This window comes from Equus quagga, chromosome 2 (assembly GCF_021613505.1).
Source record: "Equus quagga isolate Etosha38 chromosome 2, UCLA_HA_Equagga_1.0, whole genome shotgun sequence".
In the NCBI taxonomy this organism is placed as follows: domain Eukaryota; kingdom Metazoa; phylum Chordata; class Mammalia; order Perissodactyla; family Equidae; genus Equus; species Equus quagga.
In genome coordinates, this window is record NC_060268.1 from 128,686,742 (window position 1) to 128,708,449 (window position 21,708).

Genomic DNA, 21,708 nt, shown 5'->3' on the forward strand with positions numbered 1-21,708 from the left:
CCAGCTCTCCCCACCCTTCGTGCTCTCCGCCCCGCTCGCCTCCTGTCCTTCCCCGCCCGCTCCATCCGGGTCGCTGACGGCTGTTTCGGGACTGGACAGTGGTGGCGGCTGCTTTTCTCTGAGGAACCCGGTAAAGTTTCACAGGAGCCGGGGAGGGGAGCAGCGGAGCGGCGGAGCAGCGACACCGACGCCGGAGGAGCCGTGGTGTTCGCAGCCACTGTCTGAAGGAGGAGGGTCCAGGAGCTGGAGACCTGCCTCTACTGCCGCGGTGCCTCGCTCTCTGGGGAGGCGCCGCCCCCCGTCGGCCCGGGCTTCCCCTGCCTTGAGGAGCCGGGTCAGTCGTTGCCCCTGTGGGCTCGGGGGCGTGTGGCGGCGTTAGGGAGCGGGCAGGCCGGGCTGGGCGGGTACAGGCCGGCCTGGCGCAGGGTGCTTTCTCAGCGCTTCCTCGGGGTGGGGGGCGGGGACGAGGGCCGCGTCGGGGCTCCCTGGCCTGGGGGCTGGCGCGTCGCACCTCCCAGGGGAAGGGCCTCGCGGGCTGCGGTGCCAGCCTCGTCCGCCGGCCCCTGCGGCGGCGGCTTGCGGGCGGCTGCCGTGGTTGACTGGGCGGCCCGCGAGGTCGGCGTGCGGGCAGTTTCTCTCCCCGGCCGCCTGAGCTGATCTGAGTGCACGTTCGGGGAATGACGGGCAGAAACTGCTGCTCATTCCCCTACCTGTTGCTGGAGAGAGAACGAGAGAGAACGCCTTTCCCATTCCCCGTCTGGCTTTTTAAAGAAAAGGATTGAGCCCGGTGCGCTGAAATCGGGGGTATTTTCCCGTCCTCTCTTCTTTAAAGAATAAAGTGCAGGAAGACAATGCAGAACTCTCGGGAACTATCGAGTTCCGATGCCCCAAAAGAATGAAATCAAACTTCCCTTATTGGATGGGTCGTGGAATAGGACAGCTTCGGTACTTGCTACCCCGAACGTAGGAAAGTTGGGTTTTGAAACTTGTCGGGTTCTGGGTAAGGAATGTGGGTGGCTACAACGGGAATAAGCCTGACTTCCTGTAATTGTGTTATTTAGTAACGCGATGTGTTTAAAAATCTGTGTAGGTTTAGATAAAGTGGACTCTTTGTTTTTGTGTCTCTACAAGAGAAGAAATACTCAGTGTACTGGAAGGTTCTACAGATTTCGCCACCAAACTATCAATGTCCCAGCCCCCATTCCTATTCTTGAAAAATCGTCAGTGCTGGGGTTATTTGCAGTTTTTTCCCGTCTTCAAATAATTGTCTCAGAAGTATAGGTAGATATAGATTGTCCGGGGGAAATATTTTTCAGTCACAGTTACCACTCGTAATAGAAAATGTTGAATTGGGGGGGAAATCTTGATATTTAGACTGCATCTTTCCTTTTGCGACTATTATAATAATGTATATTGATTTAGTTTTAAAATTAAATTAGTAATGAGGTCAGTGTTATTGTTTTGATTTGGAGGTGATTGTTTTAAGATCAAGGCTTGCCGAGAGGACCATAATTTTCTCTAGGCCTATTTGTAGGAATAATTGGAAGAGTCATTTAAATTGTGGGAAATTTAAAGTTTCCATTATTGATTTTATTTCCATTACAGATAAGAGCTTCAGTTTTCAGTTGATGTGGAGGTAGGTATTAGAAGGTTTAATTATGCTGTGATTTGATGGAGATTGCAAGGTTTTATGATTCTGTAGTTGGCTAAATTTTTCACTGTCTATGTACTTGATTTTTGGGGCAGATGTCTTATTTCTTGCTCCCATTCAGGTTATTTAAAGCAAAAAGCAAAAAAAGAAAAAAAAAGATCATCAAGGTACTGACTGTTTCTATTAGATTAGTTTATCACAAGGTAACAAAAAGTCAAAACTAGTTAATATGTTTTAAATTTTGCAGAGAATCATGGAGAGTGATATATTTTGACTAAATGTTTCTATATGATATATTTTAAAAAATACAACTGATTGGTTTTTGAAACTGAATGATACTTATGTAGCGTATTATAAAATAGATTTTATTTACTATATAGTGATTATTGTAGCCTAGCACTTGAAAGAGCAGTTATACATCATGTTTCCTTTAAAGTCATATTAACTTTTTTTCTATCTTCTTAGACATAGGGATATCTCCAACTTTCCAGTGTTTCAGAAGGGAGTTTTTTATTGAAACTGGAAGACCAAAAGAATTACAAACATGTTGTGCTGGGGAAATGCATCTTTTGGACAGCTAGGTTTGGGTGGAATTGATGAAGAAATTGTACTAGAACCCAGAAAAAGTGACTTTTTTATAAATAAAAAGGTCCGAGACGTAGGATGTGGACTCAGACATACTGTGTTTGTTCTGCATGATGGAACGGTGTACACTTGTGGATGTAATGATCTAGGACAGCTAGGTCATGAAAAATCCAGAAAGAAACCAGGTAAGTTGAAAATTTATTTATTTTTAGTAATGTTTCAAACTAGGAGTTAAATATATCCTTTACATTTACATGGTTCTATGTACTTTAATTATTTTGCGGTTTCTTTTTTAACTACTACTGTTGTAAACACTTATTATATGAAGCTTTGGTTTCAGAACATAATTGTGGTGATGCAGAACAATAGAGAAAACCAGCCTGCAGTGTATAGATCTTCTTTGGTACAGAGTAGATAGATAGAGAGTATAGAGTGTGTAGGTTCTCTTTTAATAAGCACTGTTCAGCCACCTTGGGCAGATTTTAAATGCATAATTTATTCTCTTGTTTTTCATACATCAGAAAGAAAAAAAAAATTAAGGTGAACGCTTTTTACTTTGACTTACTTGCCTAAAATATATCTTAGTTCTATTTTTCTCCCTATTGTAGTATTTTAAATATGTAATTTTATTTGGCTTAATTTGAAATATCTGTTATTCCCCTAATCTTTTACTTTCAAGTAGCAACACTAGCTATTAAAAGTTTTGTGACTGGGAGACATCCTGATTTTATAGTGGCCATATCAGCCAAATTTAAAATAATTTGTATGGTAATGTGAGAGTTTTGAGGAATTTGGTCACATTTCATGTTCTGTTTTCCTGGATACACATATTTTAAAGTCAAATATTTAGACACTTAGAAATATCGTTGTCATGTGAATTTTGCTTTTAATTATAACAAAAAATTAATTCTGAAGGTGGTAAATTCAGGTAAGACTGCAGCTGTACTGATTTACAGTTTCTTCTTTAACAGTAATGGCACTTAAGTATTTTCTGTGGCAGTTATTTTTCTTTACCACTTCATCATTTAAGTGGTTTCTATTGTTAGTCTGCTTTTGAGAGGTTACTATAGGTATAAAATATTAAGGCATTCAATTAAGGCATGTTGTTCATCTTTCATGTCACCTCACTACCATGCCAAACCTCACTTTTCTAACTTGTAAATGCTGTATAGTTTTCGTCCTTTCTATATTGTTAGGATTTTAGTCTCTTTTCTTCTGCTTTAATTTGTAATTTGATTTTTTTGGATGAATGGTAGTGATGCTTAATACAGTAGGTTTAATTATTGCAGAACTCAAGGTAAATGGCAGCTTTCTTGTACTCTCCCTCGCTAAGAGTATTTTATGGAATCGTGTTAGATTTTCATAATCTTAGGCCTTGAGGTTGTCATGTTGGTAGATGTGAATGATAATTTACCGATAGGTATTTGTTATCACTCCTTCAGAGACAGATGGATCCATTACTTTTTTTGCTTAGCTTGGAATGCTGCCTCAGGTTGAGATTTTCATGGTATTGAGGCTGTTCCTCTTCTAATACTTAACATGCCCCATAGAATAACTGCACATCTCTTTATCGCTTTAGTAATTTCTGAGAGGCTACTGGGCAAATAGAAAGTACGGAGACAGCACACAGAAATTGCCAATATAGTTACTGAAATTTACTCAGGTTTAAAATTTTTAAATGTTATTAAACACCTGTTCTGTGTCCAGGACAAGGGTAGACACTGTGCACTAATAGTATGATGATTATAGTGCCTGGAATAGCTTTTAACTCTATAGGGGAGATTCTGAGAAACTTAACTAGCCCTAAGAGGCTTCTTTGTGGTCATGTTGACATTGTGATGATTGCATTGTGACATTTATATCACCCTGTTGATTCATCCTAGAAGCATTATTTGATAATATAAAGTTGGGAGGGTGGGTTTACCGAACTTATAATACCTCTTTAGGATGGCCAATAAGGCCAGGGTACATCACAGTCTATGGAATAGAAAAATGAAAGGCATGAACTTTGTCTTTGAAAAATTTAGAGCCTGGGTTGTAAGTTAAGGCATACATAAATGAAGTAACTGGAGAGAATTGAAATTTGACTTGACGTGCTATGTACTTTGAGACTAGGAAATTTAAATTTAATTCTACCCAATTAGGGTAGAATTAAAGAAAGAAAAAGAAAATGAAGTCTTAAAGTTTAATTCCATCATTAATGACATAAATAGCCAGAAAATAAATCTGGAACTGGAATAGCTTAGTTTTACAGGAGGGGATCCTGATCCTGAGAAAAGCTTTTTGTTACCAGAAGTCCAGGTTCAATGATATATTGAAGTGTATACCTTGGTTACAGAGGTAGGAGAAAGTAAGAATTCGAAAGGAGGTAATTGCTCTGATAGGGACTTCAAAAAATCAGTTTTGATTTAAGGTGTTTGGAAAATTTTAATAATGTTTTTAACTAAAATTATTTCCCTTTGCAATAATTCCTTAACGATTTAAATGTACTTCTTCCTCAACCCTTTTTTAAATTTGTGAGTTGGAGGACTGAATTAGAAGATAAGGAGTTCTTTTTAAATTGGTTTTAAAGTCTTCTGGTAATTGAGTAAGTCTGCTTGAATTTCTATGACCATGTAATAAACATAACTCACTTCATCAGATCTTTCAATTTATGTCATAAAGGAGGGAGCTAAGAATTGTTTTCTTATAGAGATTGGCTTTATAAGTATACTAAATATTCTATAATGAGGAGAGAAAGAGAAAGTTGGCCTCATTCATTAAGGACAAGCTGCTATTGAGAGACGTGATAACCTACTGGAGGACTTGGCCTTACAGTGTAGTAAATAGATTTGAGAGTTTTCCATTCTGGACGTTTTAGGAACCACATAGGAAAGTTTTGCTGATTTTCTTTATTATACCAAGAGTACAGATTATGTTCATCTCCCTTCTCTTGGATATGTATACCCCTTGCTATCACTGGTATCTCTTTCTGAATTATTTCCAGAGAAGTGAATGTCTGTTTCACTTTCACTTTCATGTATGTGTTTTTCCTTTGTAAGAATTTTTTTAAACCTTTTTTTTAGCTAGTGGTTCTCAGTTTCTTAATTCACAGCTAACAGGGAAATGTATTTAATCTTCAATATGCTAGGCCAGTCCATTTAAGTAAAGTGTTAGTTTCATTTTTATGCTTCCTTCCAAATTCACTTCTGAAGGTTTTAAGATAACCTATGGAAAGTGTGCTTTTCTTAACAAGATCATTTACTCACTGTATATCCAATGATAGGTATAATTTGGTGACCGTAGTCCTAAATGTATGTTTTGCCCATCTATTTCCATTTGTTTCATGTTAGAAATAGTTCTAAACTATTTTATGACCATAATTTGTAAATAATCTGATACAGTTCTGTTAAAAATGACTGTTTTGATTGCTTTTTGTGGTTTACAAAGTGCTTTCAAATAGAGTATCTCATTTAATCCTCACAACAGTCTTGTTTGGTAGCTAAGGCAGATGAAGAAACTGAAGTTAAAACAGATTGAAACTAACAGTCAGTAGGATAGCGAATGTTGAGACCGCTCTAAATCCTTTGGTTTTACCTTTACCCCACAAAGTTTTTCCTCCTGCCTTATTTAGAAGGTAGTGTAATATTTATTCGCCTAGGAGGAAACTAATTTTCATCAGTAATGTAATTCTGCAGCTTAAAAATATCTCTTAAAAATTACTGTTTCATAATTGAGGTTATACAATGAAGATATCATGTTTTATCCATTCCCCCCCCCCCGCCCCCCATAAATTCAGAGAGAAGCCATTTTAGGAACCGTACAAGTAGACTGAGAGTTCTGTTTTCAAGATGTGATGTTGTACCAACACAAGCTAAAAATTCAAATATATGTATTTTATTCTTGAACCTCAGACGAACTTGATTAGCAAAGTCAGCAATAAAGTTTTGAATAGTATGATAAAATTTATTGTAGCTTATGCTCAGCTCTTCTACAGAAGATATAAAGATTATGAGCGTTCATTTCTCTTTCCTGTATCCCAAAAGTGTAATTTCTACTGTTGGGTCATTCTAATAAAAGCATTTTGGTCACATAGCAGTAATTTCTTGCTTGCCTTTTTTGTGTCTTAATTTTCTGACCCGCACTCTCTGTTCCTAAAACATAAATCTACAAATGAACTGCTTAAAATATAATTGAAATTTAAAAAGTACTGTAGGAAAATAAATGTATATATATGGGAAATAAAATTTTCACTGAAGAGCAGATTAAAAATGCCATCTAACCCACAAATCCTCCATATTGAACTAAAGCATGTAATACCAAAGAAATTCATGATGTTTTATAACTCCTCATTTTCACGATACCTTTGAAGAAAGAGAAAGATGTGGATGATATGAAGACTTGAAAAAAGTAATTACTTGGGTCAGGAATGGAGGCTTGCTTTGGATGCTTTACTTTGAGAAAGGTTAGTGCCCAAGAATCACAGAGTCAAGGGTAGGGAAAAAAATCATGATGCAAACAGATGACTACTGTTAGAGAGATGTATAATAATACTTTACTTTGTGTAGGACCCTACATCTGAGGAATTTCAAGAGCATTACACAATAACTCATGGTTCCTTTCAAAATGCTTGTGACACAGTTTGCAAGAATTATCCTCATCTTAGGGGATAAATTTACGGAGAAATGGCAGCACAGTTGGTAAGTAACTTGTCAAAACAGCAGGTGACTGGTGAACAGCTATAAATTGAATCTGAAAATTTAAGTCTACCAGTCTCCTACTTATTCACTAAATTGTACTTATGTTTAGAATTATTTGCAGTAATATCTTCTGTTTGAAGCAGATCAAATACTAATGCACAGATTGTTTCTTTGCCATTCTGATTGATGGCCTATTGAAGTAAATAATTATTTTACCAAGATGCTTGCATTATGATACCACCTTGCTACTTAATTATAACTTTGTGTGGTAAGCAGAATATTTTAAAAAATGAACAAAAACTTACTGTAGTAACACCCAGTCTCTTCTCTTTCCTTTGTTATATATCATATTCGATATCCCTTTGTTGTCTAATGCTATGCTGTGCTACTCTCCAAGGTCCAGAGTAACTGCCAGGCACAACTGATTTGGTGGCTAACATTGGAACTTGGATTAGTTATGTTGTATCAGTCTGCCATGTGTCTCTGTAGGATGCATTGGTTTGGTGAATGCTTTATAAAATCTTTAACCTGTGTAGAAGACTAATTGCAGTAGATGCCTAATCTGAGCATATTAACAGAGCCTTCTTTAAAGGAATTGGAACCAATGATTTTCTCTTTGTGTTTGATATTTTAGTGTTTTTATCTGATTAGAAGTAAGCCATGTACTTTCCTTGAAAGAATAGGAGTACGGTAGATTTTAGTTCCACAGTTTGAGCAGTTATTAAGGATTTTTGTTGCAGGTGACAGCCTAGGTGCTCTAGTTTCCATCATCTCCTTAGTAAGTATTCTTAGGGTTCCGTGTTCCCTATATGTCATGCAAATGTAGCACTGTTGAAGCTCAGTTCTTAGAAACTTTTTAAAATTGCTTTGAAGAAATGTCTCACTTCATAGATATTTAGTTTTCTTATTTCTTAGGCTATAAAGCTTATCAGGTACTTGGGATATATATTAAGGAAAACCCAATGGAGGAAATTTATTCAGACATTGTTACAAGGGTTTCTTTGGGCTAGGATTATGTTAGTGAGTAGAAAAGTGGGAAGCGTTAACGAAGAAACCAAATTAAAGAACCTATGGTTTATCTCTTTTCAGCTTCTATGGATTATTTTCACGCTGATGGAATTAAAAGGGCAATAATTATTTTTATATCTTAATGAATTATGATAGTTACTTTACATGCAAGAAAAACCTGTGCTGTGTAGAATTGTGTTACTGGAGTTATTTTTGTTAAAAGGGAAATTTCTTATATTTTGGTGGCCCAGTCTTTAAACTGTATAATTTTTTTACCTGGAATTACTCTTTTTTCTTCAGCTCTAGCATGGCAGAATTTTAGGTTAGCTTTTCTTGGCTGTAAAGAAAACATTCTACAATTCTTTAGTAATGTGTTTTTTACATTATTTTAAAATATCCTGATTATTTCTTTATTAATATCTAAGTTTAGTCTCATTTTATTCCTTTGCTAGGTGTTACAGTATTCTGAAATAACACATTTTTAGTTTTTTATAGTTTTTTCTAATTATAAATGTATTACATATTCTTGATAGAGAATTTGAGATATAGGAAAGTAAAAATCAACCATAATGCCATCATACATAGACAAATACTGTTGTCATTTGGCACTTTTTCTATTTTAATATATTGTTTCCGATTACAAAGTGGAAGTATGTTCTTATATCTCAACTTTTTTTTTCAGTAATAGTTGAATAATAATTTAGTATGTATTTCTACCATGTTTTAAAATATTTTTTAGGGATATCACTAATGATAATTTAACATTTCAAATTTAAATATACCAAGATTTACTTGTGTTCTCCTACTTTTTGGAATTTATTTCCGGTTTTTGTTATAAGTAGTGCTACCGTGAACATATACATCAATTTAGTCTTTATTTGTATCTCTGTTTATTTCTGTAGGAAAAAGAACATCTTTAGTTGTAGCAAATCTAGAAGGAACGATAACAATTTATTTTTAAAATTTTAAGCACAGCTGTGCTGCACTTTATAAATTTGATAAGCTTATAAGAAGATACTTGTAAATGAAAGTTTTTAAAATGTATTCGTTTGAGAAGCTTTTGAGTATTATGTAATGGGTGTCATTTAAAAATCTAGAAGGGAAGATAAAACAAGTACACAAGTAAATAGAAATACATATAAAATGTGCTAAGAGTTATAAGATGCATAAGCAGTACTGTGTAGTAATGAATAGTGTAGCCATTTGGGATGGAGTAGATTGTAGGTGAGTTTCTATAGGGAAGATAGCGTATAGACTGGAAGGATATATAGTATTTCAAGGAGGAAAGAATGAAGAGTGCTTTATAGGTAGAGCAGCTCAAATTGCGATAGGCAGTTTTGAGGCTTATTAAGGGAATAGTAGTCCAGTTAACTGAAATGTCTGAGAATGGTGAGCAGTTTTAGATAGGTAAAATTGAGGTCAGATTATAGAATTAATCAAATTAGGGAGCTTAAATTTAATTTGGTGGATATCCACTGATAGTGTGTAACGGAAATTATCACATTTCTGTATAGGAGGAGAGAAAATTTGGACGTAAAGAAATTAGTTAGGCTGTAATTGGAGTCCTTTAAAACAAGAAGGAAGCAAGTAGATCAAGGAGAGATTAGGGAGGCGGGAAAAATGGACAGGCTTTGGTAACCAGATGGAAGTGAACGGTAAGGGTAATTGTAGGTGCCAGGTATGATTCTAGGTTGAATCACTAATTAATAAAAATAGAGAATCTGGCAAGAGGAGGAATGTTTATTTTTTGTTTTAGGAGGAGAGAGAAAAGATTTGGTGAGGTGAATTTTGTTTTGAACTTGGTAACAGTATTCATTGATCAGTAAGAAATTCAGTACTGTAAGTGAGAAGAAAGATCAGGGTTAAAGGCATAAAATGTTTTATTTCCAGTTTTTTATCTTCAGTTCAAAGTAGGCTAACATTCCAACTGTAAATTCTTTCCTGGTTCCAACCTATCAAGTGATTAATAATCCGTTAACAATACTTAATTTTGTGCTTTTGGGAGACTATTTAAAGTACTTGGTGATATAACTTCTTTGTAAATTTAAGGTAACCTAAATCATTGCGTGCTCTACTTCATCTGTTTTGTAAACTTGAATTTTTATGTATAGGTAAAATTAAAACATTTATTTGCTAGGTACCATCTGATAGCCTGCTCATTTGAATTTTATTAATAGGTTCATTTGCTTATTCTTGCTTAACTGATATAAACCTATTAGTTAATTAAATCTGACTTTGTGACTTCTTTGCAGATTTTACAGAAACAAAGCTTTTGAAGTCCCAAGATGCAATTACATAGAAGTTGCTTTTGGTTCCACTAATCTCTGAAATAATTGTAACTATAAATTGTATCTGTGCTGACATATAGGCAAGGATCCCTGGGAAATCTGCCCTCTGAGATGATGCTGTTGTTTCGGGAAAGGGTAATGGGAGTAGGGAAGGAACAGGGTAATTCTAAAAGAAACCCTAAGGAGCAGAATTAGGAGCATTTGAACACAGTTGGAGGAAGGTCTAACTGCTTTACCTATGTTATTTGAAGAAGTTTGTGATCTTCTTAGTGTGGCATGATGAGAGTAAAGTAGATTTTAGATTACGTCCCACAATTGATCCCATGTATTTATCAGTCAGCACAGGTATACTTTCTGATTTCTGATCCAAGTATTGCTCAGCAATAGATTTTGTAACTAGGCTTTCTTACAGGAGTGAACTTCATGGACCTACACTTGTCTTCTGGAGAGTAATTAGGTAAAAGTCTGACACTTAGGTGTTACCTGTACCTGAACACAGATCTATTTCTACACTCACTTGGGGAGTTGAGTAAGCCTCTGAAACTGGGAATAAGGGGAAAAGGGAACACGTAGAAGTTGATATGACAATGTAAAGAGAGAAGGAAGATACAAACTTCATAATTGGAGACAAATTTAATAATGAGAATATTATTTAGAATATATTACTTAGCTACTAAATTGCTAATATAAATAATAATGGTAACCACCATTATGTGCCAGGCACTGTGCCAGATCCTTTATTAATTATCCAAAAGTCTTAAAACAACCCTGCACAGTACTTAATAGCTCAGTTTTATAGGTGAGGGAAATACAACTTCAGGAGTTTAAATAACTTGCCCAAAGTCAAAATTAAAATGTTGTGGAGGGGCCAGCCCTGTGGCTGAGTGATTAAGTTTGTGTGCTCCGCTTCAGCAGCCCAGGGTTTCACCATTTCGGATCCTGGATGCGGACATGGCACTGCTCATCAAGCCATGCTGAGGCAGCATCCCACATGCCACAACTAGAAGGATGCACAACTAAAAATATACAACTATATACTGGGGGGGCTTTGGGGAGAAAAGGAGAAAAAAAAAGTTGTGGAAACAAGAACCAATTAGATGTCAACAGTAAAATAAAAGACACCATTTATAATAGTAAGAAAAAGATAAAGTGACCCAGGAGTAACCTAAGAAATGTGCAAGACTTATATGAAGACTTGAAAGCACTTCTGAAGGTCACAAAAAACTTGAATAATGGAAAATACATTTGTGGATAGGAATACTCAACCTACATAAACCTGTCACTTTTCTCTAAAATTAGTCAATTTAATCTGATTCTAATAAAAATACCAAATGTTTTTTTGGTGGGGGTGCCGCGGGGAACTAGACAAATGGTTTCTCTAGTTCACGTAGGAAAAATAAACCAAAGTAGCCAGGAAAACTCTGAAAAATAAAGAGCAGAAATATATATAGTAGATATTAACATATTTTAATTTTAAAGCCTTAATTGTTAAAACTACCTCACAAATGGACACATTAAACCAATAAAACAGAAGCCCAGGCATAGACCCATATCACCAAGTGGGGGCTGTTAAATAAATATCTTGGAATAAGTAGGGCATCATGTAGGGAATAAAAAAGTTGGATTAATACCTCACTCGATGTATATATTTGGGTAAATTCCAAATGAGTCAAATATTTAAATGTAAAGACTGTAATGATAATTAGGCTCAAAGAAAACATGGGCAAATTTGTGTATTATTTTGGAGCCAGGAAAGCCTTTCTAACTGAATTGTGAAGAGGTATAGAAAAGAAACTACACGAAAGTAAAAATAATTTTGTTAGGTGGAAATCCCTGTAAACAGTTAAAAGACAAGTGGGAAAATATTTATGACTCATGCTATAATCAGAATGCTAATCTCCCAGATATATAAATCACTCCTAGAAATTGAAGATGTAAAGAGAAAATAATCCATTAGCAAAAAGGGCAAAGGATATGAACAGGTAATTCAGAGAGAAGGAAATAGAAATGGCTATTAAATGAATTACTACTCTTCAACCTCATCCATATTAAAAGAAATGCAGAAGACTGACTACACTGTGGGACCATTTTTTCACATACCAAGTTAACAAAAATCCTTAAGTTTGACAATATACTCTGTATGGTGAGGCTGTCAGTAAACAAGTTTTCATAGGTTATGAGTGTAAGTTGATAAACTCTTAAGAGAGTATTTTGCCAGCGTATGTCAGAATTACAAATGTACATACCGTTTCTCCAAGAGGTCCGAGAATATAGCTCTTGCTCTGATAGCTACATTTTTACATGTACAAAATGATATATTACTGGAACATTGTTTATAATAGCAAAACATTAGAAATAACTTTATGACTGTCTGTTGGGAACTGGTAAGATAAATTATGGTCCATTCAATCAATGTAATAATGCTGTGCAGTTGTGAAAAGAATAAAGGGGTTCTTTGTGTACTAATAGGGAAAGCTCTCTAAGATACATTAAGTAAAAAGAACAAGGTGTAGAACATTGTATAGAAAGCTACATTTGTGGTAAAGAAAATATATATATATATAATGTATATACACACACACTTGTATTTGCTTATAGATACATAAAAACCCTGGAAGGATACGTAAAACTAATAACAGTAGCTAGTTTGGTGCGGAGGTAGGATAAGGGGTGAGAGCTAGGTTGGTGGAGGACTTGCATGATACACACGGATTTTTCACTGCATACCTTTTTTTTTGAATGAACAATATAAGCATGTTATCTATGAAATATTTTTTTAAAGAACGATAGGCTCTGGAATTAGAGTGCTTGGATACAAATCCTGGCGCTGTTACTTCTTAGCTGTGTTATCTTGGGCACATTACTTAGCCTCTCTGTGCTTAAGTGTCCTCTTCTGTAAAATTACAATAATCATGCCAAACTCTTAGGTTGGTTGTGAGGATTAAGTGAGATAACACATGAAGTGCAAAGAACAATGCCTGGCATGTGGTGAGTGCTCAATAAATGTTTGCTTAAGAGAAAAAAGCTGTTAATATTAGAGTGGGAATTTAATTTTAGGTCTGTTTATACTCTTTGGGTAATATGCTGTTTCCATATTTGCCTCAGATAGACGATACATATCTTTTCATTTTCAGCTGAAGTTCAGGCATTTATTCAGCAAATGAGTGTCTTCCTACTATGTCCCAGACATTGTGCTAAGCATGAAAGTACCTCTTTACCTTTAGTCTTCAATTACCTTGTTGGAGCTTATGCCAGCAATTTCCAAAATTATGCCAAAATTTCAAAAAATATTGAAGCAAGACATAAAATTAATTGGATTCCTTTACATCAGACTTTAAAGATATAATGATATAGAAAAATGAAAGAATTAAATATGCCTTTTTTGTTCCTGAGAAGCATATAAATGATGGAAGTTAGATTCATCCTTTATTTTCAAAAGTTTATTTGATGATGAATAATTAGAAGATGTCTTAGTCCATTCAGGCTGCTGTAACAAAATGATTATAGTCTGGGTGGCTTAAACAACAAACGTATATTTATCATGGTTCTTGAGGCTGGGGAGTCACAAGATCAAGGTGCTAACAGATTTGGTGTCTGGTGGGGACCCACTTCCTGGTTCATAAATGGCCGTCTTCTCGCTGTGTCCTCACATGGCAGAAGGAGTGAGGGAGCTCTCTGGACAAGGACACTAATATCATTCACGAGGGCTCTACTCTCGTGACTTAATCACCTCCCAAAGGCCCCACCTCCTGATACCATCACATTGAGGGGTTTAGGATTTTCAACATATGAATTTGGGGGGTACACATTCAGTCTGTAACAGAAGGTATAGTTTGTGTACTGATATTTTGAAGAACATAGACACTTGAATAAATTCTGCTTATTCACACTTTTAAACTCTCTCCCTCTCAAAATGATAAGCTGACCTTTAAATTTAAATAAATGCATTCTATTGCACTTTTCTATTTTTATTTTGCATTTTTGCTTATTTTAACACCAGTGTGCCTAAATTTACTTCCTTAGTGCATAAATATGCTGTTAATAAACAGGGCATTCACTGTTTATATGGTGCTTGACTATGGCAGAAATTTAAAGACAAATAACATATTTTTGAGGTTATAAAACTGATAAAATGTGGAGAACAAAACAAAGAACATTTTAAATGGAAACCATTGTGCTCTAAGTTAGCTGTCTCCATCTCTCTAAAACAAACTGCAACAACAACTAGGAGTTACTTGTTTATTCATGCTTCTTGAATTCACTTAGGTTCAAACCCTAGATTCACCTTAGGGTCTGCTTCCGAGTCTGGAGCACCAATATTGACTCAATTGCTAAATCTTATTGATTCTTTTCTCAGTAACTCTCCTGTTCTGTCTTTTCATTTCCTTTGCAAATAACAAAACATGTAACCTTGAGCTAGTTACTTTAAACTCTTGGGCTGTTAGTTTCCTCCTATCTCAATCTAAAATTGTTTTTCTTCTAGTTAGACCATTGCTGGTCTATGCAAAAACTGTGGCAGTAGTTTTCTAACTGATCTCCCTGCTCCATTCCATCCTTTTTATTAATTCCAGGTTAATATTTATAAGGCATATTTCCATTTCTGTCTCTTGAATGTTGCCCAGCTGAAGTACCATCTCCTACATCTTCCTGGTCACTCTTGTAAGAACTCAAGTCACATGTTTTGTACAGTACCAAGCACAGTTACCTGACATTCAGTAAATTAATAAGTTGCATTGCTGTCTTCTTATTATATATAATTGGATAAAAATCTTCTCTACCACGTCAGCTCCTGGAGGTTAGAAACCTTGTCTTATACATCTTTATCACTATAGTGACAACACAGTGGTACACACAGAAGGAACATGGGGTTTGTTGAATGAACACATGATCAATGTATTTTATTGGATGTGCCATAGGAAGGGAAGAAAATTATAGGTAGTTTCTTGTTTTAATGTGTCTGATGGCTGTCAGCCATGTTATAAACCAAAATTTTTAAGTCTAAAACTGTTCTAAGAATGTACATGTTGGATATGGTATGGTAAAGTTGGTGCAGCCATAAGAGGAAACAAGATTGAGGCTTGGAAGAAGTTCATTATACTCAGGGGTCCCAGAGAGAGGGGAGGTCACCTCATGCTGTCCTAGGCCACAGGAGAAGACACAACGGCAGTCAGAAGGCAGAAGACAATCACAGGGGAGTTCTTAGGTCATGGCCTTTATTGGAGTTTCCCTGGGAAAGGCAAGGCTGGGCAGAAAACAGTTTAGGATTGACTAGTTTGCTTAATTCCTCCAGGCTTTGGCCTATAGGGTTGGTTTCTAGTTTCCTGGTACCTGGCCCTGGGATGATTGAGGGTGGGGGAAATACTGGCTTGGTGTGTGAGGGTTAGATAAGGAAATAGTTGGTGGTATCAACTCTGGATTGGTTGGTTTACATTTGAAAGGCATGCTGGTAGGCAAGTTGTTATCGTTAGGAATTAGCCCTGGGAGGGGCCCTCTCTTCTGGGGTCTGTAAGGGCCACCATCCCCCCCATCCCCCCAATGGCAGAGCATCAAGAATACAGAAAAGAGGAAAATATAGTTAATATAATTGGCCCTGTGTTGAATGGATGCCAGATATACTAATAATCTAAGAAAACAAAAAACAAGAACTCTAGTCGTATATTCTGAGGGTTCGTTCTTGCTTGTCTTAAAAAGAAATTGAAGTAAAGGCAGCTATTTGACTGATATTTTATTTGTGTTAGTCTTTATTTCAACTTTACTTCTCCTTTCCTCTTCAAAGCAATTAATTTCAACACTTCCTAGACATCCAAAAAGGACTTTTCTAAAGAAAAAATATTGTAAAGCCCTAAGTATTTATAAAATTTTAAGTGTATTTTGAAAATAAATTGTAAAACATAACCTTATTTAAATAATATTAACAGAAGGATAGCAGTTCATAAATAGGGAAATGTTTAGGTCTTAGTGCTTTTATCTGTGAAGTAGGGATGATGGTACATCTGCCTCATGGTGTTATGAGGATTAAATGAGATTAAATAAAGTGCTTAGAAGCACAGTGCCAGGCACATAATAAGCTGTTTGTGTGTTAATAGCATACCTGTATGTAGATAGAATGCATAAAAGGGGTGCAATCTTGTAATCATAATCCATTATAAAGAACTTTTTGATCTAATCAGTTAAATCTCCATATAAACCTTATTTTATTGTGGGCTATCAACTAAGACATGTAAGTTGCTTTATATTAACTTTAGATTTTGTCAAAGAACTCATTAAAATGTTTTTGTGGGCCAGCCTCGTGGCCAAGTGGTTAAGTTTGTGTGCTCTGCTTTGGCAGCCCAGGGTTTGCAGGTTTGGATCCAGGTGTGGACCTTCACACTGCTCATCAGGCCATGCTGTGGTGGCATCCCACATAGGAGAACTAGAATGTCTTACAACTAGGATATACAACTATGTGCTGGGGCTTTGGGGAGGAGGAAAAAAAAAAGATTGGCAACAGATGTTAGTTCAGGGCCAATCTTCCTCACCCCCCAAAAAATGTTTTTGTGGTGGATTGTGGCATTCCACATTCTTATTAGTAATTTTGGGTAATAATTTTAGAGAATAAACATTTTCCTTTAATTTTTTTTTTGGGGGGGAAGATTGGCCCTGAGCTAACATCTCTTGCCAATCCTCCTCTTTTTACTTGAGGAAGATTGTCACTGAGCTAACATCTGTGCCAGTCTTCCTCTATTTTATGTGGGGTGCTGTCACAGCATGGCTTGGTAAGTAGTGCTAGGTCCACACTTGGGATCCACACCTGCGAACCCTGGGTTTGCACCAAAGTGAAGTGTGCGAACTTAACCATTATGCCACCAGGCCAGCCCCTTAATTTAATTTTTTGATGTTTTTGCTTGCTTCCTTGCTTTTTTTTTGAGGAAGATTAGCCCTCAGCTAACTACTGCCAATTCTCCTCTTTTTCCTGAGGAAGACTGGCCCTGAGCTAACATCCATGCCCATCTTCCTCTGCTTTATACATGGGACGCCTACCACAGCATGGCTTTTTGCCAAGCAGTGCTATGTCCTCACCTGGGATCCAAACCAAAGTGGAATGTGTGAGCTTAACCGCTGCACCACCGGGCCGGCCCCCTTAGCTTTATTTCTTTAAATCTTAATTTGCTTTCTATTTTATGATAATCATTATATGCATTATATTAGAGATTCTTTAAAAAGTGTCAATAAACAATAATTTCACTTGAGGAATAGGAAAGTATGTGCCTCGAGTGAAATAGCTTTTTTATTATTTATCTTTTTTTTAAGCTTGGCACCTGAGCTAACATCTGTTGCCAGTCTTTTTTTTCTCTTCTTCTTCTTCTCCCCAAAGTCCCCCAGTACGTAGTTGTATATTCTAGTTGTAGGTCCTTCTGGTTGTGATATGTGTGACGCTGCGTCAGCATGGCCTTATGAGTGGTGCTAGGTCTGTGCCCAGGATCCGAACCAGTGAAACCCCAGGCTGCTGAAGCAGAATGCGTGAACTTAACCACTTGGCCATAGGGCCGGCCCCTTATTATTTATCTTTGTAACAAGGTTAGCAGTATAATTAAAGAAAAAAAAAAAAAGCATTCTGAATTATTTATTGGTGCTATTCAGCAATCCCATGTGATTGATTTCTTTATCTTTAAAAAGTCATAATCATAAAATGCATCAACTACACATTCAGTTGTTTAATTAAACAAAGAACCATAAGAAGAAAAAAAACACTTGTAACCAATGTTAATAATTTTATTATTTATTTTCTCAGTCTTTTCTCCACATATATATTGGGGCTGTGTGTTTAAAAATATATTTGTTTTTAAATAAGAATGGAGTTATAACACCTTTTTAATTTCATAATATAGTATCTTGTGAACTTTAAATTTTTAGAGATGGATTTTAAGTGCATGTTGCATTGCTCGAATTAGAGTTTCCAGTTATTCAGAGAGAAGGGAAGAGGAAACCGGTATTTATAGCAACTAGGGAGACATGGTAGGACAGAGGATTTTGAAACAAGCTCTGGCAGAATTAAACATTTACTAAGGAATTGAAATGGTTCCTCTTTAAATTAGCTATTTAACAGTGTGTTTCTTCTCACCTCAGTTTTGTGATTGTTACCAACATGGCTGTGCTTGTTGCTATTTATAAAGTATTGTTTCTTAGGTCTTGATAACTTGAACATAAAACATCAAAGATTTTTTGTTCTCTATATAAAACATTGATAGTTTAAACTTTGTTGGAATTCAGTTTCTTTTTAAATTAAAAATACATGTAGGGCTTCATTAAACTCATAGACCATCTTAAGAGTTAAGATTGTGGACTTGAATCATGCTTGGTAATTGTACTTTTATACCAGATAGTCCTAGGTTTATGAATGAATTGTGTTTTTAAAAACTTTTAATTTTTCTTTGCTTATGGAAGTATTGTTAGATATCATAAGTAGGTTTTCAAACCAGTCTTCTTTAAAAACACATTTACCCAGATATATATTCCATCAATAATTATATTTAACTGACCTTTGTGATGTTTCATAGAAAAATTCATTTGAGTTTTAAATTTGGATGTCAGAAGTTTATCTCCACCCTTCACCTATCCTGGCTTGTTTAACTCTCTTGCTTTGTCAGTTCCAGAAAGGTTAGGATCGATGTTTGTGGGCAGTATTTAACTTAACTGTGTGTCACATTTTATTTTTTTATTTTTTTTAAAGATTTTATTTTTCCTTCTCCCGAAAGCCCCCCAGTACATAGTTGTATATTTTTAGTTGTGGGCCCTTCTAGTTGTGGCATGTGGGACGCCGCGTCAGCATGGCTTGTTGAGTGGTGCTAGGTCCGTGCCCAGGATCCGAACCAGTGAAACCCTGGGCCACCAAAGTGGAGTGCATGAACTTAACTGCTCAGCCAAGGGGCTGGCCCCCTGTATGTCACATTTTAAAGCTAAACGATACCGACTATAGACTCTGTTTCCTAGGTAAGAAAATCTATCATGCCAGGCTGGTTATTTTGCCAGTGTTTTGATTTCAGGAAACAAAGGACATTTGTTCCTGTGGGGTTCAGGGTCATTTATAAATTGGGGACTTCTTATACCCTAAAAAAAAACTCTTTTGGGGCTGGCCCAGTGGCGTAGTGATTAAGTTTGCAAACTCCACTTTGGTGGCCCAGGATTCGTGGGTTTGGATCATTGGTGGGGACTTAGAACTGCCTGTCTGGCCATGCTGTGGTGGCATCCTGCGTAAAATAGAGGAAGATTGACATGGATGTTAGCTCAGTGACAATCTTCCTCAAGCAAGAAGAGGAAGATTGGCAACAGATTTTAGCTGAGGGCCAATTTTCCTCACCAAAAAAATTAAATAAATAAAAAATAACCCCTTTTTTCTGATTACTTGAGTAATACATGTACTTTATTTCTTTTTCAGAGTTATAGAAATGTGTGATTTAAAAAATGGAAGCCACTTTTTTCCCTACATCTTAAAGATGACTACTATGATTTATTTATATTTTCATATCTTTTATACCTATATTAAAATACATAATTCTATACACATATACATAAAATTCTCTGGTTTGCGTTTTCATTTAATTTATTTCTATCTTGTCATGTTACTATATGGACATTCTTTTTAATAGAAGCATCAATTTCTATTACATGGATATTCCATAATTTATCTACCTATTACTGGAAATCAGGTTATTTCCTCTTGTTCTTTTTCCCGATTACAAACTGTGAGTCAGTAAACATCATTTTATAATACATAATAAATTTCTAAAAGGAAGATTTCTGGGTTAGAAGGCATGCATGTTTAGAATTGTAATACATATTGCCAACTTGCTCTCTAAAAGGTGTTTTTTTGCCTTCTGTTTTGAAGATTGTTTATAAAAATATCTTGTGCCAATTTTGTGTAAATGTTTTTTTGCCCTTTTTTTTAACCCTTTGGCATGGAAATAATGTAATTATGAAATAGAAACTTGTAAATTTCAAAATCAAGCTTATCTATGATTGAATTATTCAGAATAAGTTATTTGTTTCTGTGTCTAGCCTTTAAAACATAGATGGTAATACTTAGCTAACTTGACAGGCATGTTTTGAACCTGAAAATATTTATTCAAGTGTATAAATTTTTTTGCTGGGGCTGCCATTACGAAGTACCACAAACTGGGTGGGTTAAATAACAGAAATGTGTTATAGCATAGCTCTGGAGGCTAGAAATCCAAGATCAGATGTCAGCAGGGTTGCTTCCTTCTAAAGGCTAAGAAGAAAGGATCTGTTCCAGGCTTCTCTCTTAGCTTCTGGTGGTTTGCTGGCAGTCTTAGGCATTCCTTCACGTGGCATTCTCCCTGTGTACCTGTCTGTGACCAAATCCCCTTTTTATTAGGACACCAATCATATTATATTAGGAGCCTACTCTACTTCTGTATGACCTCATCTTAACTAATTACGTTTTTTTTTTTTTTTCACATACAGTGACCCTTTTTCCAAATAAGATCACATTCTGAGGTACTGGGAATTAGGACTTCAGCATATGAATTTTGGGAGAACACAGTTCATCCCACAACAAGATTTTGAGATCTGTAGGTGAAAGAGGATGATAATGTTTATATTTTCCTTCAAATAGCTGTTTTAGAATTTTGAATAAGATGCAGCTTTTAAGACATGGTAGTTGTGAATATGTTACTAATGGTATTGTATAGTATTACCTTTATACCCAGGGAACAGCACATTCTTTACTGTTAGTTTTCTTTGTTTACAAGGTTATCAGAGCATATTGTTATTGATGATTATATCTAATTATCAGATTTAGACCCTGATTATTAGCAAAAGACTCCTAATAGACCATCTTGTATATTTAGTGATTGGTTGTCTAGGAAGAAGCATTTATGTGTACTGTTATTAAATCAACCTGGGTCATAATCGGTCAGTACTACTGGGGCTTTTCATGGTCACTTTTGGACATGCACATGTGCAGGGCTGCAAAATATTTGAGTCTCTTGATGTGTGCACATTCCCAGTTGAGGTTCAGCAAAGTGATGCTCTGCCTTGTTTCAGCTTTCATTCTATAAATGTGTCCTTTTTGCAGTATATTTAGTGCCATGTTTTTCACATTTTCTTAATTTTTTTTGGTGATTTCATTCTTTAAAATGGCCCCTGAGCATAGAGCTGAAGTTTTATCTAGTGTTCCTAAGCACAAGAAGGCTGTGATATGCCTTGCAAGAAAATACATTGAGGCTTGAGCTTATAGTACTGTTCACTGTGAATTCAATGTTAATGAATCAACAATATATATTAAGATATCTTTAAACAGGAACACACATAAAACAAGGTTATGTATTGATCGGTTGACAAAAATGTTGTGATTAGAGGCTTGTAAGAACCTAATCCTGTATTTTCCTTAGGGGCAGTGATTCAGTATGAGGACTTTAAGTATTCATAGTGACTTTATAAAACATAATTACTGGGAATAACAAGAATGGATTGTATTCCCAACTAGACTAAAATGAAA

The 21,708-nt window shown here is 35.9% G+C and overlaps 1 protein-coding gene across 4 annotated transcripts in view; it reads left to right on the forward strand.

Moving 5' to 3' along the window:
- The window catches only part of HERC4 (HECT and RLD domain containing E3 ubiquitin protein ligase 4), a 141,251-nt gene continuing 119,543 nt past the window's right edge, over nt 1-21,708 (forward strand). For 2 of the 4 annotated variants that reach the window (XM_046653455.1, XM_046653458.1), the window contains exons 1-3: nt 1-334; nt 1,606-1,636; nt 2,117-2,421. In XM_046653455.1, coding sequence (XP_046509411.1) covers nt 2,196-2,421 — 226 coding nt within the window. In that variant the 5' untranslated portion in view covers nt 1-334; nt 1,606-1,636; nt 2,117-2,195. Of the gene's footprint in view, nt 335-656; nt 788-816; nt 968-1,605; nt 1,637-2,116; nt 2,422-21,708 lie in introns of those variants that run through there. The other 2 variants (XM_046653456.1, XM_046653457.1) reach the window with 2 other exon arrangements.